Source organism: Poecilia latipinna, unplaced genomic scaffold, assembly GCF_001443285.1.
Source record: "Poecilia latipinna isolate Pla-1442-1.1 unplaced genomic scaffold, P_latipinna-1.0 Scaffold1016, whole genome shotgun sequence".
In the NCBI taxonomy this organism is placed as follows: domain Eukaryota; kingdom Metazoa; phylum Chordata; class Actinopteri; order Cyprinodontiformes; family Poeciliidae; genus Poecilia; species Poecilia latipinna.
The window spans coordinates 58,931-79,684 of NW_015113632.1; the positions used below are offsets into that span (position 1 = coordinate 58,931).

Consider the following 20,754-nt stretch of genomic DNA (forward strand, 5'->3'; position numbering starts at 1 on the left):
AAACATTTTAAAGCCTCCATTAATTTTAACAGAAGGCATATTTTAATATCTAGTAAAATTATTTAAGATAATGCATTTTGCATTTGTGAATTATGAAACAGTTTTAGCTCCATACAATAGTCACCAACATGAAAACTAATTTGGCACTCTTCATAAAAAAATTGTATAACTGTGGAGTTGAATTGGGGCCATAAAGTTTCATTTAGAAAACGATTTGAAACAAATTATTTTAAAATTGATCTTTGAACAAATTTTGTCCCAATTTAGCTCCATCGTAATCTAACATTGTAAATAAAATCTCCGTCGCTTTTATCATAAAGTTGTTAGCAGTTAGCTTACCAGCAGCATGACGTCGGAGAGTCCTCCATTTCCAGCAGTGAGCTACGGTGGGTCAGTAGTTTCAATAAGAAGTCGTTTGGATCCCCTGGGATGTTTTCCGTCTGAGATTTAGCAAAGATACGTGAGGAGTGACTGTAAATGGATGTTAGCATTCGGCTAACCGGACACCAAGATCCCGATCTTGGTTTCCAAGGTGACGGCTTCCATTTTGTCGGTTCTTCACGAGTAGCAGAGAAACACCTGACTTCCGGTTTACTGCAGAGGTCCTGCCGGTTGCTGCCATAGACATAATATACTATATTTAGGGACATAATATAGTACATTATGTCTATGATTGCTACAAACATGAGGGTCTGAATAAAATCTTCATTTGAGAGGATCTGACGAGAGGTGGCTCAGAAAACAAGACAAAAAACAAAAAACCTTGCCCGCCCCCAAGTACAAATCTACTTCATGAGTAAAATATTGTGAAAAGATTTAAGTGCTGAGTAAATAAGCACCAAGTCTGATTTAACAATGAAAAATATGACAATTTTAAAGTCAGGCATAAAAAACCCCAATATAAATATGTAAAACTTAAAGAAATTAAAGGCTTCTTTTAAAACATTTAAGGAGACGATTCTGGAAAAAGACAAAAACTAGACTCCACATTCTGAAAGTCCCATTTCACAAATTATGAAATATGGAAACAGGCTGATGCCAAAAAACACATTTCCATAAACCCCCCTGCATTTAATTTGCCAAAGTCAATTTCTGCCAAAAAAAAAAAAAAAAGTACAGTTCCACAACCAATACAATCCAAATTAAACGCACCCAGTCTGGCTTTATTTGTATGTAGCTTTATTTCTCCTGAATAGAAAACAGACATTTTATGTTACATGGTTAGATGGATTAAAAAAAAATATTCAACCAAAAACAAGTCAGTACAGATTTTAAAAGTAAATTAAAACCTGTACAAGTTCCTGAGAAATAACCATTCACATGCAACAATATAGGGAAGCCTGCTGTTGCCCAGTTAAAAATATTTTTTTTAAAAGTTAGAATGCAATAAAAATTAAAACAATCTAAGGATGAGGTTTTTATGAGAAAATTAAAAAGAAAAGTTTCAAATCCAATTAACTTTGGTTTTGCTGAAGTGTTAGCAATAAAAGCTATTGAGGCAGCCATTTAAATAAAACTCCAACAGTTCACTGGTTAATGTTAAGAATTTCACATAAGTACTTAGTTTCACCAAAAAATAAAAAAATAAAATTGAGCAGATCAAACAACCATGTATTTATTTATTTATCTTTCCTGCTCCTGAAACATCTTACTGATATATATACTGGCAGATATAGTGACATGCTCCTTCACAATAAAAGCTCTGAATAAACTTCATTAGCTCTGTTGTTGGGTAGGCGTTATGAGGAAGGAACAGGCTGATTGGAGGCGACTCAAGCAGTGTCGGCAGCGTTTTTCCTCCCAATCTGACAGAAGAGCATCATGGAGAAGACCATGCCGAAGAGCTGCAGAGAAAAACATACCAATTTAACAAGTATAGAAATACTGGAATAGACAAGCTAAAAGATCTTTCAGGTCTGTTGGCAACTAGAAGCATAAAAAATATTAAAACTAGATGTGTGAGGTGCTAGATATTTTGGTGTCAATCCGGTTTTAGGGAACATAATAAACTAGACAAAATGCATGAAAATGTCAAAATTTACATTGAAACATAAATATAGAACCTTAAATAACCCATTTTAAACAGTTTATCAACAAAAAATATATATATATATAATGTTATTTTCACTTTAAAATACCAGGATGGAGAGTCGAACTCCAGGAAATTATCAATGCAATAGAATTAGAAAATCTCAATTCTAAGGGGAAACAAATAAAAATTTTGTGAAAAAAAAAAGTCCGTATTCTGACAGCAAAAAATATATTTTTTTTAACCATTGGCCCTAATCCTCTTCTGTTAAAAAAAAAAAAAAAACTCTTCCCATGTCCAGATCTAAATCTAAATCCGAAGAGAAGATGGTCTTTTCTCTTCGGCCAAGTCGAAGAGAAGAGACCATCTGATTCTGTCCAGTTGACCAAGTGGTGCAGTACCAAGTATTACCAGCAGGTGCTGTGAGTAATTGCGCCATCTGCTGTTAGATATTTATGGTTTAAGTGAGATTAAGTGTTAGACATCTTTAGAGCTCAGTGTGTGCATTTTTACCAGAATGGCAGCGACTGCGAAAGCTATTCCCAACGACACCTCCATATTGTCCTTCATGTAGCTGATGATTTTTTCGTAGCAGGGCTGCGGGGCGAGAACATGGCGCATTCGTCACAACACAAGCTGAGAAAGCTCTTACAACTAAACTATTTTAAAAGATTAGTGCATCATTTCTTCACATCCTGTCGTCTTACATCCTTGTAGATTCCATTGTCGCACACAGTAGCTGGAGCAGTGGAGTTGCACTTGCAGGAATCTGGGATTTTTGTCCAGTCTGACGGTCCCTTCATGAGTCCACAACACATGAGCTGCAAACAAAAAATTATTTTTACTCATTTAACTTAATAGTGAAGCCTCCAACGCCACATGGAAGCAGCTAATAAACACAGGCGAGTCAAAGTGAGAAAGAGCCAAACATAAAAGAAAAACATCTTTAGTCAGCTGGTGCAGGGACTAAAAGAAAATTAAAGAGGTAAGCCGTGAGCATTAAAGTGAAGTACAAGTGAGATGAAACTTTGGTCTTTTAGACATCAAATTTATAAAGTTTGTTGCATAAATACCTCACGCTGCAGTTTCTCTATGTCAGCAATCACTTCTGGTTTCTGGTTTGAAATTGGGGTTAATTCCTCCAGTTTCTTCTTAATCCAGTCGTTCACCTACACAGAAACAAAGTTCAGTCCTCCACGTAGTTGACGCTTAAGCAGAAATAACAGTACTAGGGGAGGATCCATCTTACTTTGCCCTCCCCGACGGCTGCCAAGATGCCAGCTGCCAGCAGCAGGATGAAGATGAGGAGCAGGAAGACAAAGAACTGCAGAGATGGAACAAAATGAATGCAGTTAATTTCTTCATCAGAATCCAAAATGTCTTTATTAGTATATTTCTTACTGGCTCAACAGTCCCAGCACTTAAATTCACACATCATCCTATGCACAGCGTTCATAATGAAATTAAAACTGTAGTAATTACACATTTTAACGTGCAAACAGCAGGTAGTTTTGTTTGTGTGTCCAACAGGTGGCACTGATGGAGGGAATAATTAACCAGTCCTAATTTACCCTCCAGTCAAACCTATCGGCATAAAATCCCTTTTCTTTAGGTAAATACTCATCAAGCCACATGTGGGGTTCAAGGTTCGATCCTGGACGCCTCCCATTTAATATCTACACTCCCACTAGCTCAGTGAGTCTGAACAAGTCTAACAAGGCGAGTCTGAACCCAAACAAGCAGAGAACAAATCAATAACTTTCTGAACAGAAACAAAACTGGAGTCATGATTGGACCAAAAGAGGAATGATCTAGAGCTATAGATCTAGAGTCACACAGCTTCAGTTATTACAGCTGGAAACTAAGGATCAGGCTGAAGTCTGAACCTTCAGAGTCACATAAAGACAGTTACAAAATCAGCCTTCTATCACCTGAGGAAAGTTTCCAGTGTTTCAGCTTCTATGTGCCACAAATCTGGAACATCATCCAGAAAACTGCAGAAACACCAAGTTCCTTTAAATTGAAGCTAAAAACCCACCTGATTAGAGTTGCTTTTTATCACCAGTAACTGGAACATTTAACATTTGATATTTGCTTGATGGCTTTTGGCAAAATGTAATGTTTATTGATGGTTTCATAACTGGTGACTGTTTTTATAACGAGTCCTTGTCTAAAAATGTTTTCACCCCAGTTACGTCAAAATATGCAAATCGTCCAATGAGGTTTGAAGGTCGACTGTTTTCATGCATCAGATTTAACCTAATTTAGCATTCTTGGTCCGCCTAGACCTACTTTTATTTTTCTTGCAAGTCAGTTTATTTAATTGACTATAACTCCCCCAATTTCATCCAAAAATAAGTTCAGTGTGTTGCTGTTCACTAGAAATTTGCTGGTGATGTTTTGACAGGATCTAATGAGGGAGTCCAAAAATATCTCAGATCATTTATTAACCTGCAGTTTCCTGTAAATCAACCTGTTGCATGAAAATGACCTTGAAGTTCATGTTGAGTGATTCTTACCACCAGCAGCATGCAGCGGCTCTCTTTGTAGGCGCCGCAGCAGCCCAGGAAGCCGATCACCATGATGATCACCCCAATGGCGATCATGAGGTCAAAACTAGGAAGATATTGATCTGTAATCTGGAAAAGAGCAGGTGGGAATCAATCAAACATTGAGATGGGATTCAGCAGTTTCAGAACTGGTCAAGTCATTTAAATAAAAATAGAAGGACTTTCAGTTGAAAGAAAATGACTTGAAATGTTCATTTCCCCCAGCATGCAGAGATAAAGATGATGCATTGATTATCAATATAAATGGAGTCTCACCTGGTTTCCACCTTTGGTGACTTTCAGGTAAATTCCAACTCCAAGGATGACGCAACCACAGACCTGAAGAAGAACGAGAGAGGGGGAAAAAAAGATTCATCATAGTTTGTTTTCTGCAGGTTGTTCAGAGCGAGGAAACTTTCTGGAGAACCAAATCAGTTTACATTAAACTAGAACAAACCGTTTTACTCCAACTGGGACAATAATGGTGGACAGAGAAACTAGTGTCATCCAACTGGTTCCTAAACGTGACGTAAACACCACTGCAAGAGCTTAATTGACCCTTTGCGAATGACGTCACATTCAGAACTCCGCCCACTCCACCATGATGGACATCAAAACAACCGATGCGCTCCTTCAAAGCTAGTCTAAAAACAGACTTCTGTCACCTAATATCGCTTATATTTAGTGGATTTCACTTTAAAATGGTCACAGGATGCGGCGCGGTCGGCGACACAAACAGACAAGGATGCAAATCAAACTTGTCATTTTATTTTATAATTTTAACGAGGAAAGTTACCGTGGCGATGGATAGCAGCCGTCAATCATAATGACTGGCAGCTCTTGGTGTAATCACGGATTTACAGCGAACACTTTTTACAAGGTAAGAAGAATAACGTTGATATATTTTATAAGTAAGTGTAATTAGAAAGATATTAAATATTACATTAAGGAGAAGGTAATCGTCTAACTATTGGTAACCATGGAGACAATGCCGCACCGTCATGTAGCTCAGCATGTATGGAAGAAACTGGTTAGCATCTGGTTGTTAATGCTGGTCCGGTGTAAGGGGAAACGCCTTTTATGCCAGTGACATAAATCATTTGGTGTGAATTTAGGCAAAGTCGGTAATTTGATCAACACCCCAGGAGGGAGGAGGCATGAGTCGGTTTCTAAGCTAGCTATTTGCAACTTTTATATAAACCGCCGTCTATGAGCCCCAACCAGGTGAGCTACGTTCAAACACCAATTAGTTGGCTAGACTGGAACAAATAGAAGCCATGAATAAATTGTCAGTTGCTCTGTTCACTTCCGACGTCCATCATGGCGCCTCGAATAATTAAGTGACTAGTTGCAAAGGGTCAATAGGAGGTACACCAGATATTTTGCAACAGATCAGTTACCAACCCAAAGATCAACAAACGTTTAGCTGGGAAACGAGATGCAAAACTAATGATGAGATTTCTCATTAAAACCAAGAGATCTACTCAAACTGGCAGTTAAATGCTTCCATACATCAGGGATGCCAATTAGGTAAAACATCTTTAAGAACTTCCTGTACCTACTATTATGCTGACCACTATTAGCAACACAAGCTAATGCATTTCACATTATATTCCAATCAGTTTCAGGTTGTACAGATCAGTGTGTGTGAAACATTGGATTGATTTTCCTGCACTAGCATGGTTGCATTTGGGAGGCAGCCATGTTGGAATTTGGATAATTTAACCACAAAAAAAAGAAAAGAAATTGAGTCAACAGGTTATTTGTTGGGTCGGATACTGAGTGAAACTCGACCCTTTTGAAATCCAATCCTCTGAGGTGACGGAGCGTTTCGTTGCTGTCCAGCTGCTCAGTGGGTGTGACTCCATCATGCATTATTCAGCGCTCACACAAACCACCGTAAACACGGTGCTGGAGTGATTTTACATAATAAATATTTAATCTGAAGAGTAGTGGGGAAAAACAAACCAGGCAGCAACTCTGACGAAGATGCCTGGTGAGGCGGCTGGACAAACAGGAAAACCAAATTTAAATTGCTACAGTTGCTGCTGTCAGCTGGTCTTAAAATGCTAATTAAAAAAAAGACAAAAATGAAATTCTTATACCTTTGTAATAATTCTTGATTTTCTGTTCCACATCATAATAAATCCTTGAAAGTATTTTTAAAAGGGTGAGGTTATTGTTAATTGATAAATCACTTTTTAAAGCTCTGAATAGAGAAACAGGAAGACATGATCCATTGTTAGCTTTACAAACAGCAGCGCCCCGCCCAAACCTTTTCACTGGATAAACATCAAGGATTCCCACACTCTGCTGCGTACAATTAACCAGTAAATCCAGTACAACCACCATAAACTGCTGGCCAAATAAAGCTAAAAACATAATCAATTATCATTTTGCAGTAGAGTTCAGTTCCACTTTTAAAGTACTAAAAGTAATGAGCTGCACTTAAAACTTTGTTCTAGTCAGAATTAAAAGTGAGAAGGGTTTTATTAAAAATAAACATTTCCAATGTTACATATAAAAAAAATCTAATATTTTGATGACTTAAATCCCACAAAAACCTTCGTATTTATCTGAAACACGTGTTATGCAGATGACACCGTGTTGTACCTTACAGAATAAAAAACAATATGGAGTAAATCACTGCATTTTTTTTTAAATCCATTGAAGTACTTTCAGTCCTTGAGGTTTGATGTACACAATACAAATACATTTTTAGTTTTAAATACTATTTTTGTTCAGTTTCTGCTCTTTTTCAGACCATCAATGTAGATCTCAAATCCATTTTCATTAGAAAACCTTTTACTGAAAACAACTTTAGATAAAGCAGCAGGGTGTTTCTTTAACTTCATTTAAAAACAAAAACAGCACTTCTTTGTTTAAGATAAAGAAGCACCTTTATCAGATCAACTTAAGTATCTTTTTCTGCCTTGCAGCAGGAAACACCTGCAGATATAAAGGCCAATTCAGCAAACCGGTTCTGGAGGTGAAATGTCATCCAAGGAGGATTTTCCATCAGTTGCAGATGAGTCATTAATCCTGCATTGTAGTCCAGTTAATGGATGAAAAAATAAACATTAAATTACAATTAAACACATTCATCTGAATTTGCCCAAGTATTTATTTTTTGAGGTGGGAAAAACTAAATGCTGAGTTTTAGTTGGGGAAAAAAAAAACCTTGCAGGGAGTCAAAACTGAAGCCGGTTTATCTACAAACAGAACGATCTGCTGGTCGACACCTGAGGGGAAAAAAAACACCGTCGCCCCGTTTGTGTGGAAACATCAGAATCCCAGTTCGTCAGCAAACACCAAAAACTGTAAAATGATGTTTAGTTTCAGCTGAAACTATTTTTTACTGGACAGAAACCCAGAAGCAAAGCAGCAGGTGTTTACTCTGAAACAAAGCCGTGACTGCGGAGTCATCCCAGAGCTCTTTCTAGATAACTCGACCGGATTACTGTGACGCAAACACAGAAACAACAACCAAACCTGAAGATTGACATAGCAACCTCACCGAATCAAAAAGCAAACACGCCCGCTGAGGAAAAACAAAAATGTTTCCAAAGACAATTAAACTTCAGGCTTTTTTACAACTACAGAAACATGAATGTTCCACTAGAATAAAGGAATGTTACAATTAATCCAGATTAGGTGTGTAAAAGTAGAACTTAATCCGTAAAGAAACCAAAAATATTTACTATGATATGAAGCTTCAGGACTGTTGGGAATAAATCTGGATTAAGTACATTTAGGGCATAATCTGAATGGATTATTAGTTCACCACTAAGAACATAATTCAACATCTAGAGACGAGAATTACTTGGATTACATCTGGGACATAAAAACAATTTAATGGATATAATTAAAGTGAGATTTAAATCTCAGATCAGCAACATAAAAACAGCAAGTTAAGATCCAGAATCCAGTCAACAAGGATTCTCTCAATTGTTTATTAAAATTATAAATTTAGATAATCTGGATTACAATATGCTGGTGGTCCTGTCATGACATTAGCATTAGATCACGTCTTAATCTCAGAAATCACATGTTAAACTGAGATAATCAGTTAAAATTAATCCATATTATAATCTAGAAATCTTGTAAAACATGAATTCTACTTTTATATGAAAAGACTGAGATTAAATCTACAGGAAAACATTCTGAAAAACTGATCCGTTTCTTTTCATCCGTTAATCTGGTCTCAAACAGAAGCGTTCATTCTTAACGCAGGGCGTTTCGCTGCGTGGGCATCTTCGTCCCTCCGCAGTGACTCACAGGCTATTGTCAGCCATTCACAGCAGATCAACGTGTTCAGTCATGTTCTCATAATCTGCCCTCCGCGTCTGGATCCAGATTAGTTTCAGAAAACAAGTCAAACCCGAAAACTGCTGGGAGAAATTTGTTTTCAGTTTTCTGTCAATGAGTTTTCTGCAGAGTTTTGACACAAATTAAACAAGAAAATGATAAAATATAAGGACCAGACTAAATTCTCATGAAATCCACCAAAACGGAAGAAAATGAAGGTTTAAATTAAATCAGGAAGCACTGCAAAAAAGTATTCTCCAGATTTTTGAGCAAATATCTTTTTTTAAAAAAAAATACATTTAGTGTGCCAATACATAAAAAAAAGGATTCCCCCCCTCCCCCCCCCAAGACATATCTTGGAATAAATGGACAAAAGTACCAGTGGAAGCAGTATTTTAATGTATTGTATTGCAGTATTGTTAATTTAGTATTTTAGTCTTTATGCTTAAAAATTACAGCATTTAATCCACCGTGTCATTTTGTATTTTTAATATTTCTTAGAAGCTCTTTACTTCTACAAAACCACATTTTTTTATTACATTAAAAATCTGATTTTACTCAAGTTATAGAGAGTCATGTTTCCTTTGGAGGAAAAAAACCTTCAAATTATTTCAGTCCTGATAAATTAGAAAGACTAGCCATGTTGCATGTTTAATCTAGATTTTTCCCCTTATATTTAAAAAAAATCATTCATATTTGAAGTAATTTTTAATAAATTAAAGTGGATTTTCACTTTAAAATGGTTGATATTCTGGTAAACTTTTAGATTTAAATCTTAATGATTTTCTGGGAAATGAAGGAGTTTTCTATTCGTCAGGATTAAATTTGCAGATATTAAATGTTTAAAACATAAACATTCAAGTCATCACAAGTCGACCCAGCTGGATAGCTGCTGTACTTTTATTTTTTATATCTCTTCTAAAATTGAATTATGTGTAAAAATAAAATCTCATGTTCGTTGAAGGAAACATGAAGCTGCAGTGGAAACTTTGCCGACGTCGATCCCTGCAGAGTTTTCAGAAACACTCAGCCGTTTGTGATGAAGAGGTTTTGTTTGTTTCTCCTCCTCCTCACTGCAGATCATAATCATTTCTGCTTTTCTGCTCTGAAATGTCAACGCAGGAAAAAACGTCACGATTTCATTCAGTTTGGCTGCAGTTTTATCTGCCATCTGATTCCAAATGTTTTACATTCAGGATGGAAAAACTGGATCAGAACAGAGCTGGGATTTCTGCTCAACTCAGAGGTGAAAAACAGACGCAGATTAAATCAAACTGGTTTCCGAGTAAATAAAGGAGCCGCCTCAACGTTTCCATCAGTCTGTGAAAACATGACGTCCAACATGGCAGAGTGGCTCCAGATCCTGTTAGTATCGATCTGGAGGCGTTTCAGGAGGAAAGACGGAAATAACCAGAGATAAAAGCTGGACTGACAACAAAAGTTAAATATCTGCACATAACATTTAAAGTGTAAAATTTATTTATTTTCATGATTTTCTCCCTAGAGATATTTTAGCAAATATAGCATTTAATCCACCATGTTATTTTGCATTTTTATGTATTTTTTATTACCGTATTTTCCACACTATAAGGCGCACCGCATTATAAGGCGCATAGAATAGACGCTACAGTAGAGGCTGGAGTTACATTATGCATCCACTAGATGGAGCTGCACTAAAGTGAATGTCAATAAAACAGTGCGACTCCAGTCAGCGAGGAGAGCCTTCCGGACTGGGCCGGGCCGGACGATGGTCACCCTTCTCCATTCACACACAGCATGTTGGTGGAGAACGTGGTGCAAAATGTCCTGCAGACGACCTGATTCTAGACGGTCGGTAGGTAGATAGGTCAGTCAAACTTTATTAACAAACCAGCGTTCTGACAACTATCCCAGCATGCACCGCGCGCTTCTTCTACGGGCCAAATGAAGTCGGCGGCTGCTTACCGTAGTTGCTAGACCTGTTGTGGCTCAATATTGGCCCATATATAAGGCTCACCGAATTATAAGGCGCACTGTCGGCTTTTGAGGAAATTGAAGGTTTTTAGGTGCGCCTTATAGTGCAGAAAATACGGTAGTTCTTGTCTCTTTTCACTGGTTAAAAATGTTCAAAATAAAATCGTGTTATAAGTATCTTTAAAGAAGAACTCCATGTCGGTTATTCGAGTTAAAATGACAGTAGGAACAGAAGAAGCAAAACATCTAAAAAATATTTTAAAAATCTTTCAGGTTCAACTTTAACAGCAACATCTTGAAACAGGAAGTTAAAAGTTAAATTAGGAGGAGATTGAAGAAAAAAAAAAAAAAAAAAAAGTGGGTGACCGACGTCCACAAAGGTTTTATTGACTGGTAAAATTTGCAAGTGCAACATTTGCATACCAGAGTGAATTTGCATCAATAGTTGCAAGCAAAACATCTTGCAAGGACTGATAACGCCTCAGGTCAAAGGTCAGAGCAACTCAAACTGGATTCATGCTTTAGTTTTATTGATAAAAATGTTGCTTTTTGTGCCTAAAGTTTAGTTCCAAATACATTTAGTAGCAAGTTCTTCATCTGAATAAATGCGACTTTAATTTCGTCTCAAACTGGAGCAAAGTGACCAGTAAAGTCTTAGAACAAGTTTTAAAACATTTCTGGAGAGGTCAACATGTTTTGTCCCCTGGAAGCAGCCAGTCACGTCTGCCAGGACATGAACTTCACCAGAAAAACTGCTGGATGGCGACAGCATGCAGTGAGCTGCTGCAGAACCAGTTTAACCAGTTAACAGAACCTGTTATAATTCACCATTACCAACCAGCAGGCCCCGTTTAGAGCAAAACTCTTCAGTTTTAACCAAAAACACAAAATAAACAGCTTAAAAATCCACCTTTTAAAAAAAGTCAAGCCCTTTTTGAACAGATTATTTTATTTTTATCATTTTATTTTCAAGAAATGTAAAATTTAGAGCATAAATTCAGAAGGAAATCCACACACCCCCATCTGCACTGCAAATGTTGGTTTTGTTTTCATGTGAATATCTTAGCACACTCAAAATAAGATAAAAGTAACTTAAAAATAACTTTTCAGCAAGAAACAGGAGCTTCTTTCAAATAAACAAGACATTTTGACTTAAAAACAAGCTGCTGTGTTGTTGAAATGTTACTTGTAAGTTAGTCTGTTTCTTTTCACTTATACCAACATGTTTGCTGGACCAAAGATCTGTGTTAAGATTGTGGTTTTGCAGTGTAGTGAGGCACTTTCAGCATCTAGATTGGTATAGACGTCCTTAAGTAAAGGTAATTTTATTTATATAGCACATTTTCAGCAATACCGCAATACAAAGTGGGCAAGTAGCAATTATGAGTCATTTTGCTGATAAAAACAAAACCTGCAGACATTTTTTATGCATCTGTTGGGAGAAAACAAGCATTTAAAAGAAAAAAGTAAATCTTTCAGTGGTGGAATAATAAATAAAACTGTCCAGGAAGTGGCTAAGTACCATAAGACTATGTTGAGCAACCGCCTGCCTGGTCCATTAGTGTTGACATGGAGGGAAATGCAGCTGAATGAGAGACGAATTGGTTCTGCAGAAACAGGAACTGCTCTAAATGGACTCCAGAGTTTCTGAGAGAACCTGGCCACACCCTGAAACTGAGCTGGTTTTGTTTGAGGGCGAGGGCAAAAGTAAATAAATGACCTGTTCTATAAAAAAACATATATATCTAAAAAAAACATGAAGTGATCAGGGTGAGAACAGAAAACAGGTTCATTTGAGATGCTAAAGACCAAAAACCCACCTTAAAAAAAACTTTAAAAAAATAATCTGAATTTAAACTAAAAGATGATTTTTTGTGAGACTCACCCAGAACAGCAGGTTGAAGAAGAAGAGCAGATACTTGACACACTTATTAACCGCCATGGTTTCTCTCTGGGGCTCCTCACAGCAGCAGCAGCAGCAATCAGAGCCGGTTTCACCTGGATGTTCTTCCTCCAGCTGCTTTTCTACGTCCGCCTGCTGCTCCTCCCCCTGCTCACAGCTCAAAGATGCAGAAAACACCAACGTTTTACAAAAAAACTGGCCATGTCACATTTAAAACAAAATCAGTTTTAATGGATTTTTCAGTGATAGAGCAACATAAATGCTCTGATGAGGCGTCTAAATTCACATACCCAAATCCGCACTACAAAAACAGAAAACACAATTTAAGTTTAGTTTCTAGGTCAAATATCTTAATACACTAGAAATGAGATTAAATTAACTCATAAGTAACTTTTCAACAAGAAATAGGAGCTGGATTTATGTAAACAAAACTAATTTCAAAGTTTATGTTTTGAATAGATTCTTTATTTCTGAACAGATTCCAGAGACTAAACTAATTCCAGACTCAAATAATTCCTTAATTACATTTTCTTTATTTTGAACCAATTGCTGAGTCTAATCTAGTTCTGCATTCTGAACTCATTCCAGAATCTTTTATAATAAAACATTCTAGTTCCACTAGCAGATTATTTCACTTATAACAAGACATTTATCCCATGTTGTAAAAACTAGAATTTTTTCATCAATTTTAAGGAATTATTTACTTAAATCAATTTCCTGTCTTCCTGAAAAGTTACTTATAAGTTAGTTTTGCCTCATTTTAAGCTACTCCAATATTTTCACTAGAAGCTAGACAAAACAAAAAAACTGATATTATAATCTGTGAAAATGATGAAAATAAAAAGCAGAAACCTCAGAAAAAGGCTTTAAAGACGCTGTCACAGAAAAGCCTCCCAGTTTGTTAAGTGGTGCGACCGGCTGGGTCGGTGTGAACGAAGTTATTTCTCAGTTCATCTGTGACGCTGATGTTCAGGAAGTTTCTGCTCTGTGATGCGTTTAGAGTCATGAGATCTGGCCGAGCCGGCGGTGAACAGATGAAACATTGCTCCGAAATGTGTGAGGAAGGATCAGAGAATGCAGCGGCGGCAGAGGAAGGCGTGGAGGGAAAAATGCTTTGGCAGTCCCAGCACATCTGCATATTATTGAAGCAAGAAAACAATACCTGCACGAGAGTTAAGAGTTTTCCTTCCTCTTCTGTATTTATGCACAGTTTTTGTAATTAAACTTTTGTTGCGGTTCTGATTAAGTTGTTTTCATGTAGGAATTAGTTTATCTTCCTGTCAGATTTCAACCTCCAGAATAAAAGCAGAGAGAAAATATCTGGAGAAAATATCAGCAATGACATTAGAGAGGAAACGATCAATCTGTGAAGAGTTATGAGGCCGTTTTGAAACTGATTTCCAAAGATGAACAGATTCCCATAATCTGAGCAGATTATGGCTCTCAGGAGATTATAGATTTTATAAAAACAATTACTTAACTTCATCGGAACGTATTCCCAGACACTAAAAACATTTTTTTTAAAGAAATTCGTGACTTTGAAAGATTCCTGCGTCGAACCTCATTATAGATTCTGAACTGATTTCAAACTTAATATTTTGAACAGATTCCCAGAGTCTTAACAGTTTCCCTACTTTGAACAGATTCTTTACTGTGATTCCTGTCTGATATAGTTCTAAATTATAGATTAACTGATTCCAAGATTTTTTGTTTAAACAATTCCAAATTGACCAAGAATCTGTTGAAAATAAGGAATCTGTTCAAAGATTGAACAGATTCCTGAGTTTAATCCACTTCTAGATTCTGAACTGATTCTAACAATCGTATTTGAACAAATTCCAAGATACTAATCTGATTCCTTATTTTGAACAATTCCCCATTCTGAACATATTAATTAAATTTATCAATTTTGAACATATTTCTTATTTTTAACATATAAAATTTACATACAAAGTTATTAAGAGCCACTGTGGAGTCAAACCTTTTACTCAAATAAAAGTAAAAAGTACAACATAGTAAAAATACTCCTAAAAGTACATTTTTTCCACAGTTACTCATTTAAGTAGATGTTACTGTAGAAATGAGACTTCATCGCCATCTAGTGGCAGCTTTAAAGAATTACAGCCAGCCGGTTTTTATGTCCCTCCCTTTTATAGGTCATTCATAAAGCAGCCAGAAAAAGAGGAAGCGTACGAGAGACGAACCGAGTCTGAACTCCCGTTTTAGTAAGTAAACATTTATATTCTTCTGCTTTATTGGATTGCAGGAATAATCCCTTAATTCCTGCGGATGAGCTTTAGCCAAACTTCTGCTTTCTGGTGAACCACAGTCGCTGTTTGTTCTCTAATCCCCACTGTAAAAAACACAAAGAAGAAAAAAACCGCGTAAATGTGCCGTAGAAATGAGAAGGGAAACGTATTTTCCCGTATTTTCCCCTTAATGTCATTAAAAAAATTCGGGTTTGGATGAACAGAAATGTGAACATTTTAACACGATAAACTGCTAAATTACTTTTTTTTTTTAAATCCGTTTCAGAGTTGACATAAATATAAAATGTAAAAGAGGCTTTTAGTAAAATAGAGCGCTTTGTTTGCATATTTATTTTCTACTTTTGCTTCTTTGTCAGGTAAATGCTTCATACACATTTCATTTTAAACAAAGACAACCCGAATAAATACAAAAGGCAGTTTCATAATGACTATTTTATCTACTAACGTATGAAAAACAATCCTATCCAATAGGAGAAAGTAATGGCCTCTCTTATTAAAAAGAAAATGTTACAAATACACAGTAGGTCGTTTCCACTTTTATTTTTTTTAGAAAAGTCCAAATTTTTCTGAAAAAAAAGGGCAATTTTGTTTTGTTGATTTTATTTATCATTTTATTTTTACTCATTTTGGATATTTGAAATGTCTTCCAGTTCCAGTTTTGAATATTCTTTAAAAATGAAAGTTTATTGATCTTTTAGTTGGTGCACTTCCATTAATATTTGAATGTTGAAAAATGGTCTCAAACTTACAACAGTATCATTTCTGCAATAATTTCTGGTCCAGATATGATAAGTTCTGCTTCCAGTGCAGATAAAAACCGTCCTGATGGGATAAATCAGACAGAATGTCGCTCAGGTCCCGTCCAAAGGTTCGGTTTCGTTTTCGCTCTGCTTCCTCGGTTTATTGACCCGTCCAGCAGTTTGACTTCAATGAAAAATCATGAGAGTTTTTGTAGTTTTTCTGCAGCTTGAGATCCAGAGATCAGTTCACTTACCCAGTAAATGTTTAGATTAGATTAGATTAGATTGCAGAGTTATACACAGTAAAGTGAAATATGTTGTGGTACCTGCAGCCAAAGAAAGAAACATAGCAAACAAGAGCAGGAGTTTACAGTGCAGCATATTAAGTCATAATTAAAATAATAAAAACTATAAAATTCTAATCTTATGACACAGCTGTCATAAAATTAGTAATATGATGCTGTGATAAAGCACCTTATTGCTTTATCACAGCATCAGGATGTGACAAAGTGCATGGAATAAAACAAACTGGAGATACTGAATTACTTAAGCCTCAGAAATGAAAAAGTGAATCGTTCGTGAATAAAAAACAGTCTTCAACCGTTTTCCTACCTGAGAATCTGGTAGATTCAGTTTGTTTTAGGACCAGTTTTATTTTCAGCTGCTGTGGTCAAACAAACCAAACCCTTTGAAAAACCTGTTCCCCTCCTGGCCTCTGGAGGCGCTGCAGCAAGAACCACTGACGGAAACAACATGAAGACCTCTGAAGACACTGAGAACAACTTTCTTCTTCACAAAGTAGAAACAAAATGGATTAGCGTCAGATTTTAGCAGTTGTAGGATTTCTCTTTTGTCTTTAGTTAAAATACATTTCTCTTGCTAGTGCTAGGCTAGCATGTTTGTTTCGGTTGTATTTACTCAGAATGTCCTGCGCTGTGGTCCTCTTCCTGCTTCTGGAGCGGTCTCCGGCCCACTTGGCCCGCTTCAAAACAGAATCATTCAAACTCTGGTTCAAAGTAAACCAGAGTTCACTTCAACACACCTAAAAATGAACCAGACCTTCTAGGCAAATGGACTGAAAAGGGTTGGTGGGAATCCTCCCTTGGGGCACAGGAGTCCTCTAAAAAAATCAGGAAGTGGTCCACAGTGCAGGGCATTCTGGGTAAATACAACCAAAACAAAGGTGCTAGCCTAGTGCTAAAGGGAGAAATGGCTCATGGTCTTTAGCCAAAGACAAAAGTGAAATTCTTGAACCACTAAGATCAGACTCCACTCCACTTTTGTTTACGTTTCCTGAGGAAGGAAGTTGCCCTCAGTGTCTTCGTTTCCTTCAGTGGTTCTTGGTGCAGCGCCCCCACAGGCCAGGAGGGGAACAGGTTGGTTTGACTCAGAGCAGAGAGAAAGAACCACTGCAGCTGGAGGTGGAGCAGATGAGGTGACTTTAGTCCCAAACGTCAGAATAAACTAATACCAAATCTATCCAAATGTTTTACATTCATGGGTTTTTGGGTCCTGTCAGATTAAACCAAACCAAATTCATTGTTTATAGTGAACATTTGTTTAATTACGATAGTTTTTTAAAAGTTAAATCAAAGACAAGCTTCAGTAATTTAGTATTTTGTGTGTATTTTGTGTTTTCAGGTTTTCAGCTGGTTACTGAACAACAATGGCGACCACTAAAGAGGATCTGTGGAAGACCCTGGAGAACCTGACAGGTGACCAATTCAAACATTTCAAGTGGCTGCTTCAGAATGATGGGAATGACCTCCCAGCCATCCCGGCGTACCGGCTCGAGAAGGCGGACCGGCCGGACACGGTGGACCTGATGGTCCAAAAGCACGGCGAGGCCGAGGCGGTGAGGAGATCGGTGGAGCTTTTAGAGAAGATCGGGAGGAATGATCTGGCACAAAGTCTGTCAAACACAAGACCGGTACAAAGAGGGGAGTTTGAAAATGGTAAATATGAAAACTGATCAGTTATTGTTGTAATGTCCCAAAATTCTGATAATCTCAGATTTCTGACTTCAATCTGAGATTTCTGATTTAAATCACATAATTTAAGTTTATATATCATCATTTAATCTAAAAATTCTGACTTTTATCTGAGAATTTTACCTTCCTCTCAGATTTCTGACATTAATGTTACAATTTCAGTTTGTAAGCCATCATTTAATCTCAGAAATATCTGTGTGGTCAAACTGACTGTTTGTGCTCCAATCCAGGCCTGACTGCTGTTCCTTCCCAATGTGAAAGTGAAAGACAGAAGTCCAAAATGAGGGAAATGAAGTTCAAAATTAGGCTGAAAATAAAAGAGAGAGAGATGAAGATCTGTGAGATCCAGCGCTCAGCAGAGCTGAGCAGGAAGTCTGCCGAGCGACAGACCGCAGAGAGTCTGCAGACTTTCAGAGTTTTAATCCAGTCGGTCGAGGAAAGTCTGTCCTGTCTCACCAAAGCCGTCGAGGAGAAGCAGAAGACTTTCCAAAAGCAAGCAGAGCGGCTCATCAGAGAGCTTGTGGAGGAAATCTCAGAGCTGACGAAGAGCGAGGCGGAGCTGGATCATCTTCTCCTTACGGAAGCCAACCTGCAGTTCCTCCAGGATGTGAAAACCTCCGACCTCACAGAGTTCTCCGTTCATCAGCCGTCCTACGGCAAAACCGTCATGGCCTCCGTGGACAAGCTGAAGGAAATGCTTGATGGAGAGATGAAGAGGTTCCTCAGCAAGGCCAAGCTGATCCGAATGCAGCAGTTTGCGGTTGATGTGACTCTGGATCCGGACACGGCGCATCCCAACCTGGTTTTATCTCCAGACAGGAAGCAGGTCCACTGTGGTGGCGTGAAGCAGAATCTCCCCAATAACCCGGAGCGGTTCAACACCACGGCCAACGTTTTGGGCAGGCAGAGTTTCTCCTCTGGGAGAGTTTACTTCGAGGTTGAGGTGAGAGGAAAAATGGCCTGGGACGTCGGAGTCGTCTACGGGTCGATTGGCAGGAAGGGGTCGATCTCGTCGAGCCCCAGCAGCGGCCGCTGGGCCATCGGATTACGAAGCGGAGGTACGATCAAGGCGGCTGGTTTGAGCCTGGATGTAAAACCTCCATTGAACAAAGTCGGTGTTTTTGTGGATTACAAGGAGGGCTCCATCATTTTCTACAACGTTGATTCTGCAGAACTGATCCACCAATACTCAGACTGCTCTTTCACCGAGGAACTTTATCCGTTCTTCAGTCCTGGCGTTTATCAGGGCGGCTTGAACTCCACACCTCTGGTCATCTGCCAAAGTCACTGCCATCCAACTCCATGGAAATAAAGCAATTCAACTGTGTTTATGATTCTGTGACGGAGTTTAAAGTCATAATGTTACAAAAATAAAGTTGCATGTGATTAAAGTTATAATCAATCAGTATAAAAGAAATTTCCATTTTACACATAATTTCTCCATATTTTACTGCCAAAGGTTTAATATTCCTGTTGAAACTTTGTTTTGCCTTTGATAAAACTCAACTCAAGTCAACGTTTAGTTTAGTTTCCTGTCCGATGAGCTTCAAGTGTCAATGTGGGAGTTTGAACTCATTTATCTCAGTCACTAACAAAAAACAAGTTAAAACAGAAGCTAACCATCGCATCCATTCAAACATCTGGAGAGAGAATAATTACTGGTTTCATTTAATAACACCACATTATTACAAACACTCTTAAAACTGAAAAAACAAAGTTGGAATAAACAGACAGTGACTTGATACAATAATTGTCCTGTTTTTAAAATAATTTGAGCTGTAATTGTCATGACTGTTTTGTGGATATTACCAGGAGATGAGATAAATTATTTTCAGGTAAACAGATGAATTATCTAGAAAAGATGTTCAGGTTGTAATAAAATCCAGTTTTTTTATTCCTTTTGGATATCACTGGGTCAGATCTTATTCTAGATCTAAATCTGTCGACAATATTTTTACAAATATTTGCTACGCGTGTATTTTTGAAACAGTCTGAAAATATCTATTTTTTAGGTCAAACACATATCTGTCCCACAGATGACGTGGCTTAACACCATTAAGGCCTGCAAATTACAAACCTAATTTTATTTTAACTATTGTCATTATTTGTATGTAAAACATTTGATAAAGGGTCACAGGTTTATTGTAGTACCATCTTTGTGCCACCAGATGGCAGTATCCGTTATTTATTTTGCCGTCTTCCTCAGGGTTTTCTGAATCTCATCCATCTCTTTTTTCTAACATTTCATCTCTTTCCTCTCTCTAATCTGTTCACTTCTAATCCCGTCCATCCTGATCATCCCAATGAAAATCTCTGCATCTTATTAAATAGGAGGTGGGATCTGGACAATGTTTTTCTTTTCACAGTGTGTATAAAGTGCATCTGTTACACGTCTCAGCTCATAGTGGACAATAGTAACAAATGATTTTTTTTTCTCCTTCTTCTGATGTGTCTCGGCTTCCCCATTGATCTTGGTGGAGAGCCTGTAACAATGAACAGCATCAGTGAAAGAAAAAAAGACGACCGCCGTCTTCTTCCCCAAACGCTCTCTTTATTACAAATTCTTGAAATCATTAACATTTCTTAGTACAATCATGTCCTTGTGTTATCAAACAACCACATAGCATTCACTTCGGTAAACAGTATCAACTCCCACCAACTGTGACAGTATCAAATTGCCAAATTAAACAATTCACCAATTAATTTAGAGCTCACAGATGTACATAAAAAAAGACATTTCTCAAATGTAGCTAGATTTCAAGGGCACTAATTTCTTTGAGTTGTAATAATAATGAGAGGATTAATTATGTTAAATAATTTAACATGGACATGTTATAATGAACAAATATACTTTAAGCTCTAATGGGCTTTGAATAACTATATAACTGACCGTGCAGTTTAATTGATTACAAAGTAGGGGAGAAAAAGTAACGTCTACAATATTAAATAATAATAACTAGAAAATTCCTGAAGAAATTTAACCGGGGCATGCCAAAGTGTGCCCGTCGGTT

The 20,754-nt window shown here is 37.3% G+C and overlaps 3 protein-coding genes across 3 annotated transcripts in view; 1 reads left to right on the top strand and 2 right to left on the bottom strand.

Annotated features, from left to right (window-relative positions):
- LOC106958781 (uncharacterized) overlaps nt 1–542 on the bottom strand; it is a 22,933-nt gene extending 22,391 nt beyond the window's left edge. The window contains exon 1 of the mRNA XM_015050866.1: nt 340–542. Within this exon, the coding sequence (XP_014906352.1) occupies nt 340–348 (9 nt within the window). The 5' untranslated portion in view covers nt 349–542. The remainder of the gene's footprint in view (nt 1–339) is intronic.
- A 620-nt stretch (nt 543–1,162) lies between these two features.
- Nucleotides 1,163–12,857, bottom strand: LOC106958797 (tetraspanin-8). Its single transcript, XM_015050880.1, has 8 exons — nt 12,725–12,857; nt 4,855–4,917; nt 4,549–4,668; nt 3,279–3,353; nt 3,103–3,198; nt 2,737–2,850; nt 2,543–2,626; nt 1,163–1,844 (listed from the first exon to the last, which is right to left on the bottom strand). The coding sequence occupies exons 1-8, from the start codon at nt 12,779–12,781 to the stop codon at nt 1,773–1,775; spliced, it is 681 nt and encodes a 226-aa protein (XP_014906366.1). The 5' UTR covers nt 12,782–12,857; the 3' UTR covers nt 1,163–1,772.
- A 2,021-nt stretch (nt 12,858–14,878) lies between these two features.
- Nucleotides 14,879–19,070, top strand: LOC106958793 (E3 ubiquitin-protein ligase TRIM21-like). Its single transcript, XM_015050878.1, has 3 exons — nt 14,879–14,967; nt 17,394–17,707; nt 17,974–19,070. Exons 2-3 carry the CDS (start codon nt 17,419–17,421, stop codon nt 19,053–19,055), a joined length of 1,371 nt encoding a protein of 456 aa, XP_014906364.1. The 5' UTR covers nt 14,879–14,967; nt 17,394–17,418; the 3' UTR covers nt 19,056–19,070.
- The last annotated feature ends 1,684 nt before the right edge of the window (nt 19,071–20,754 follow it).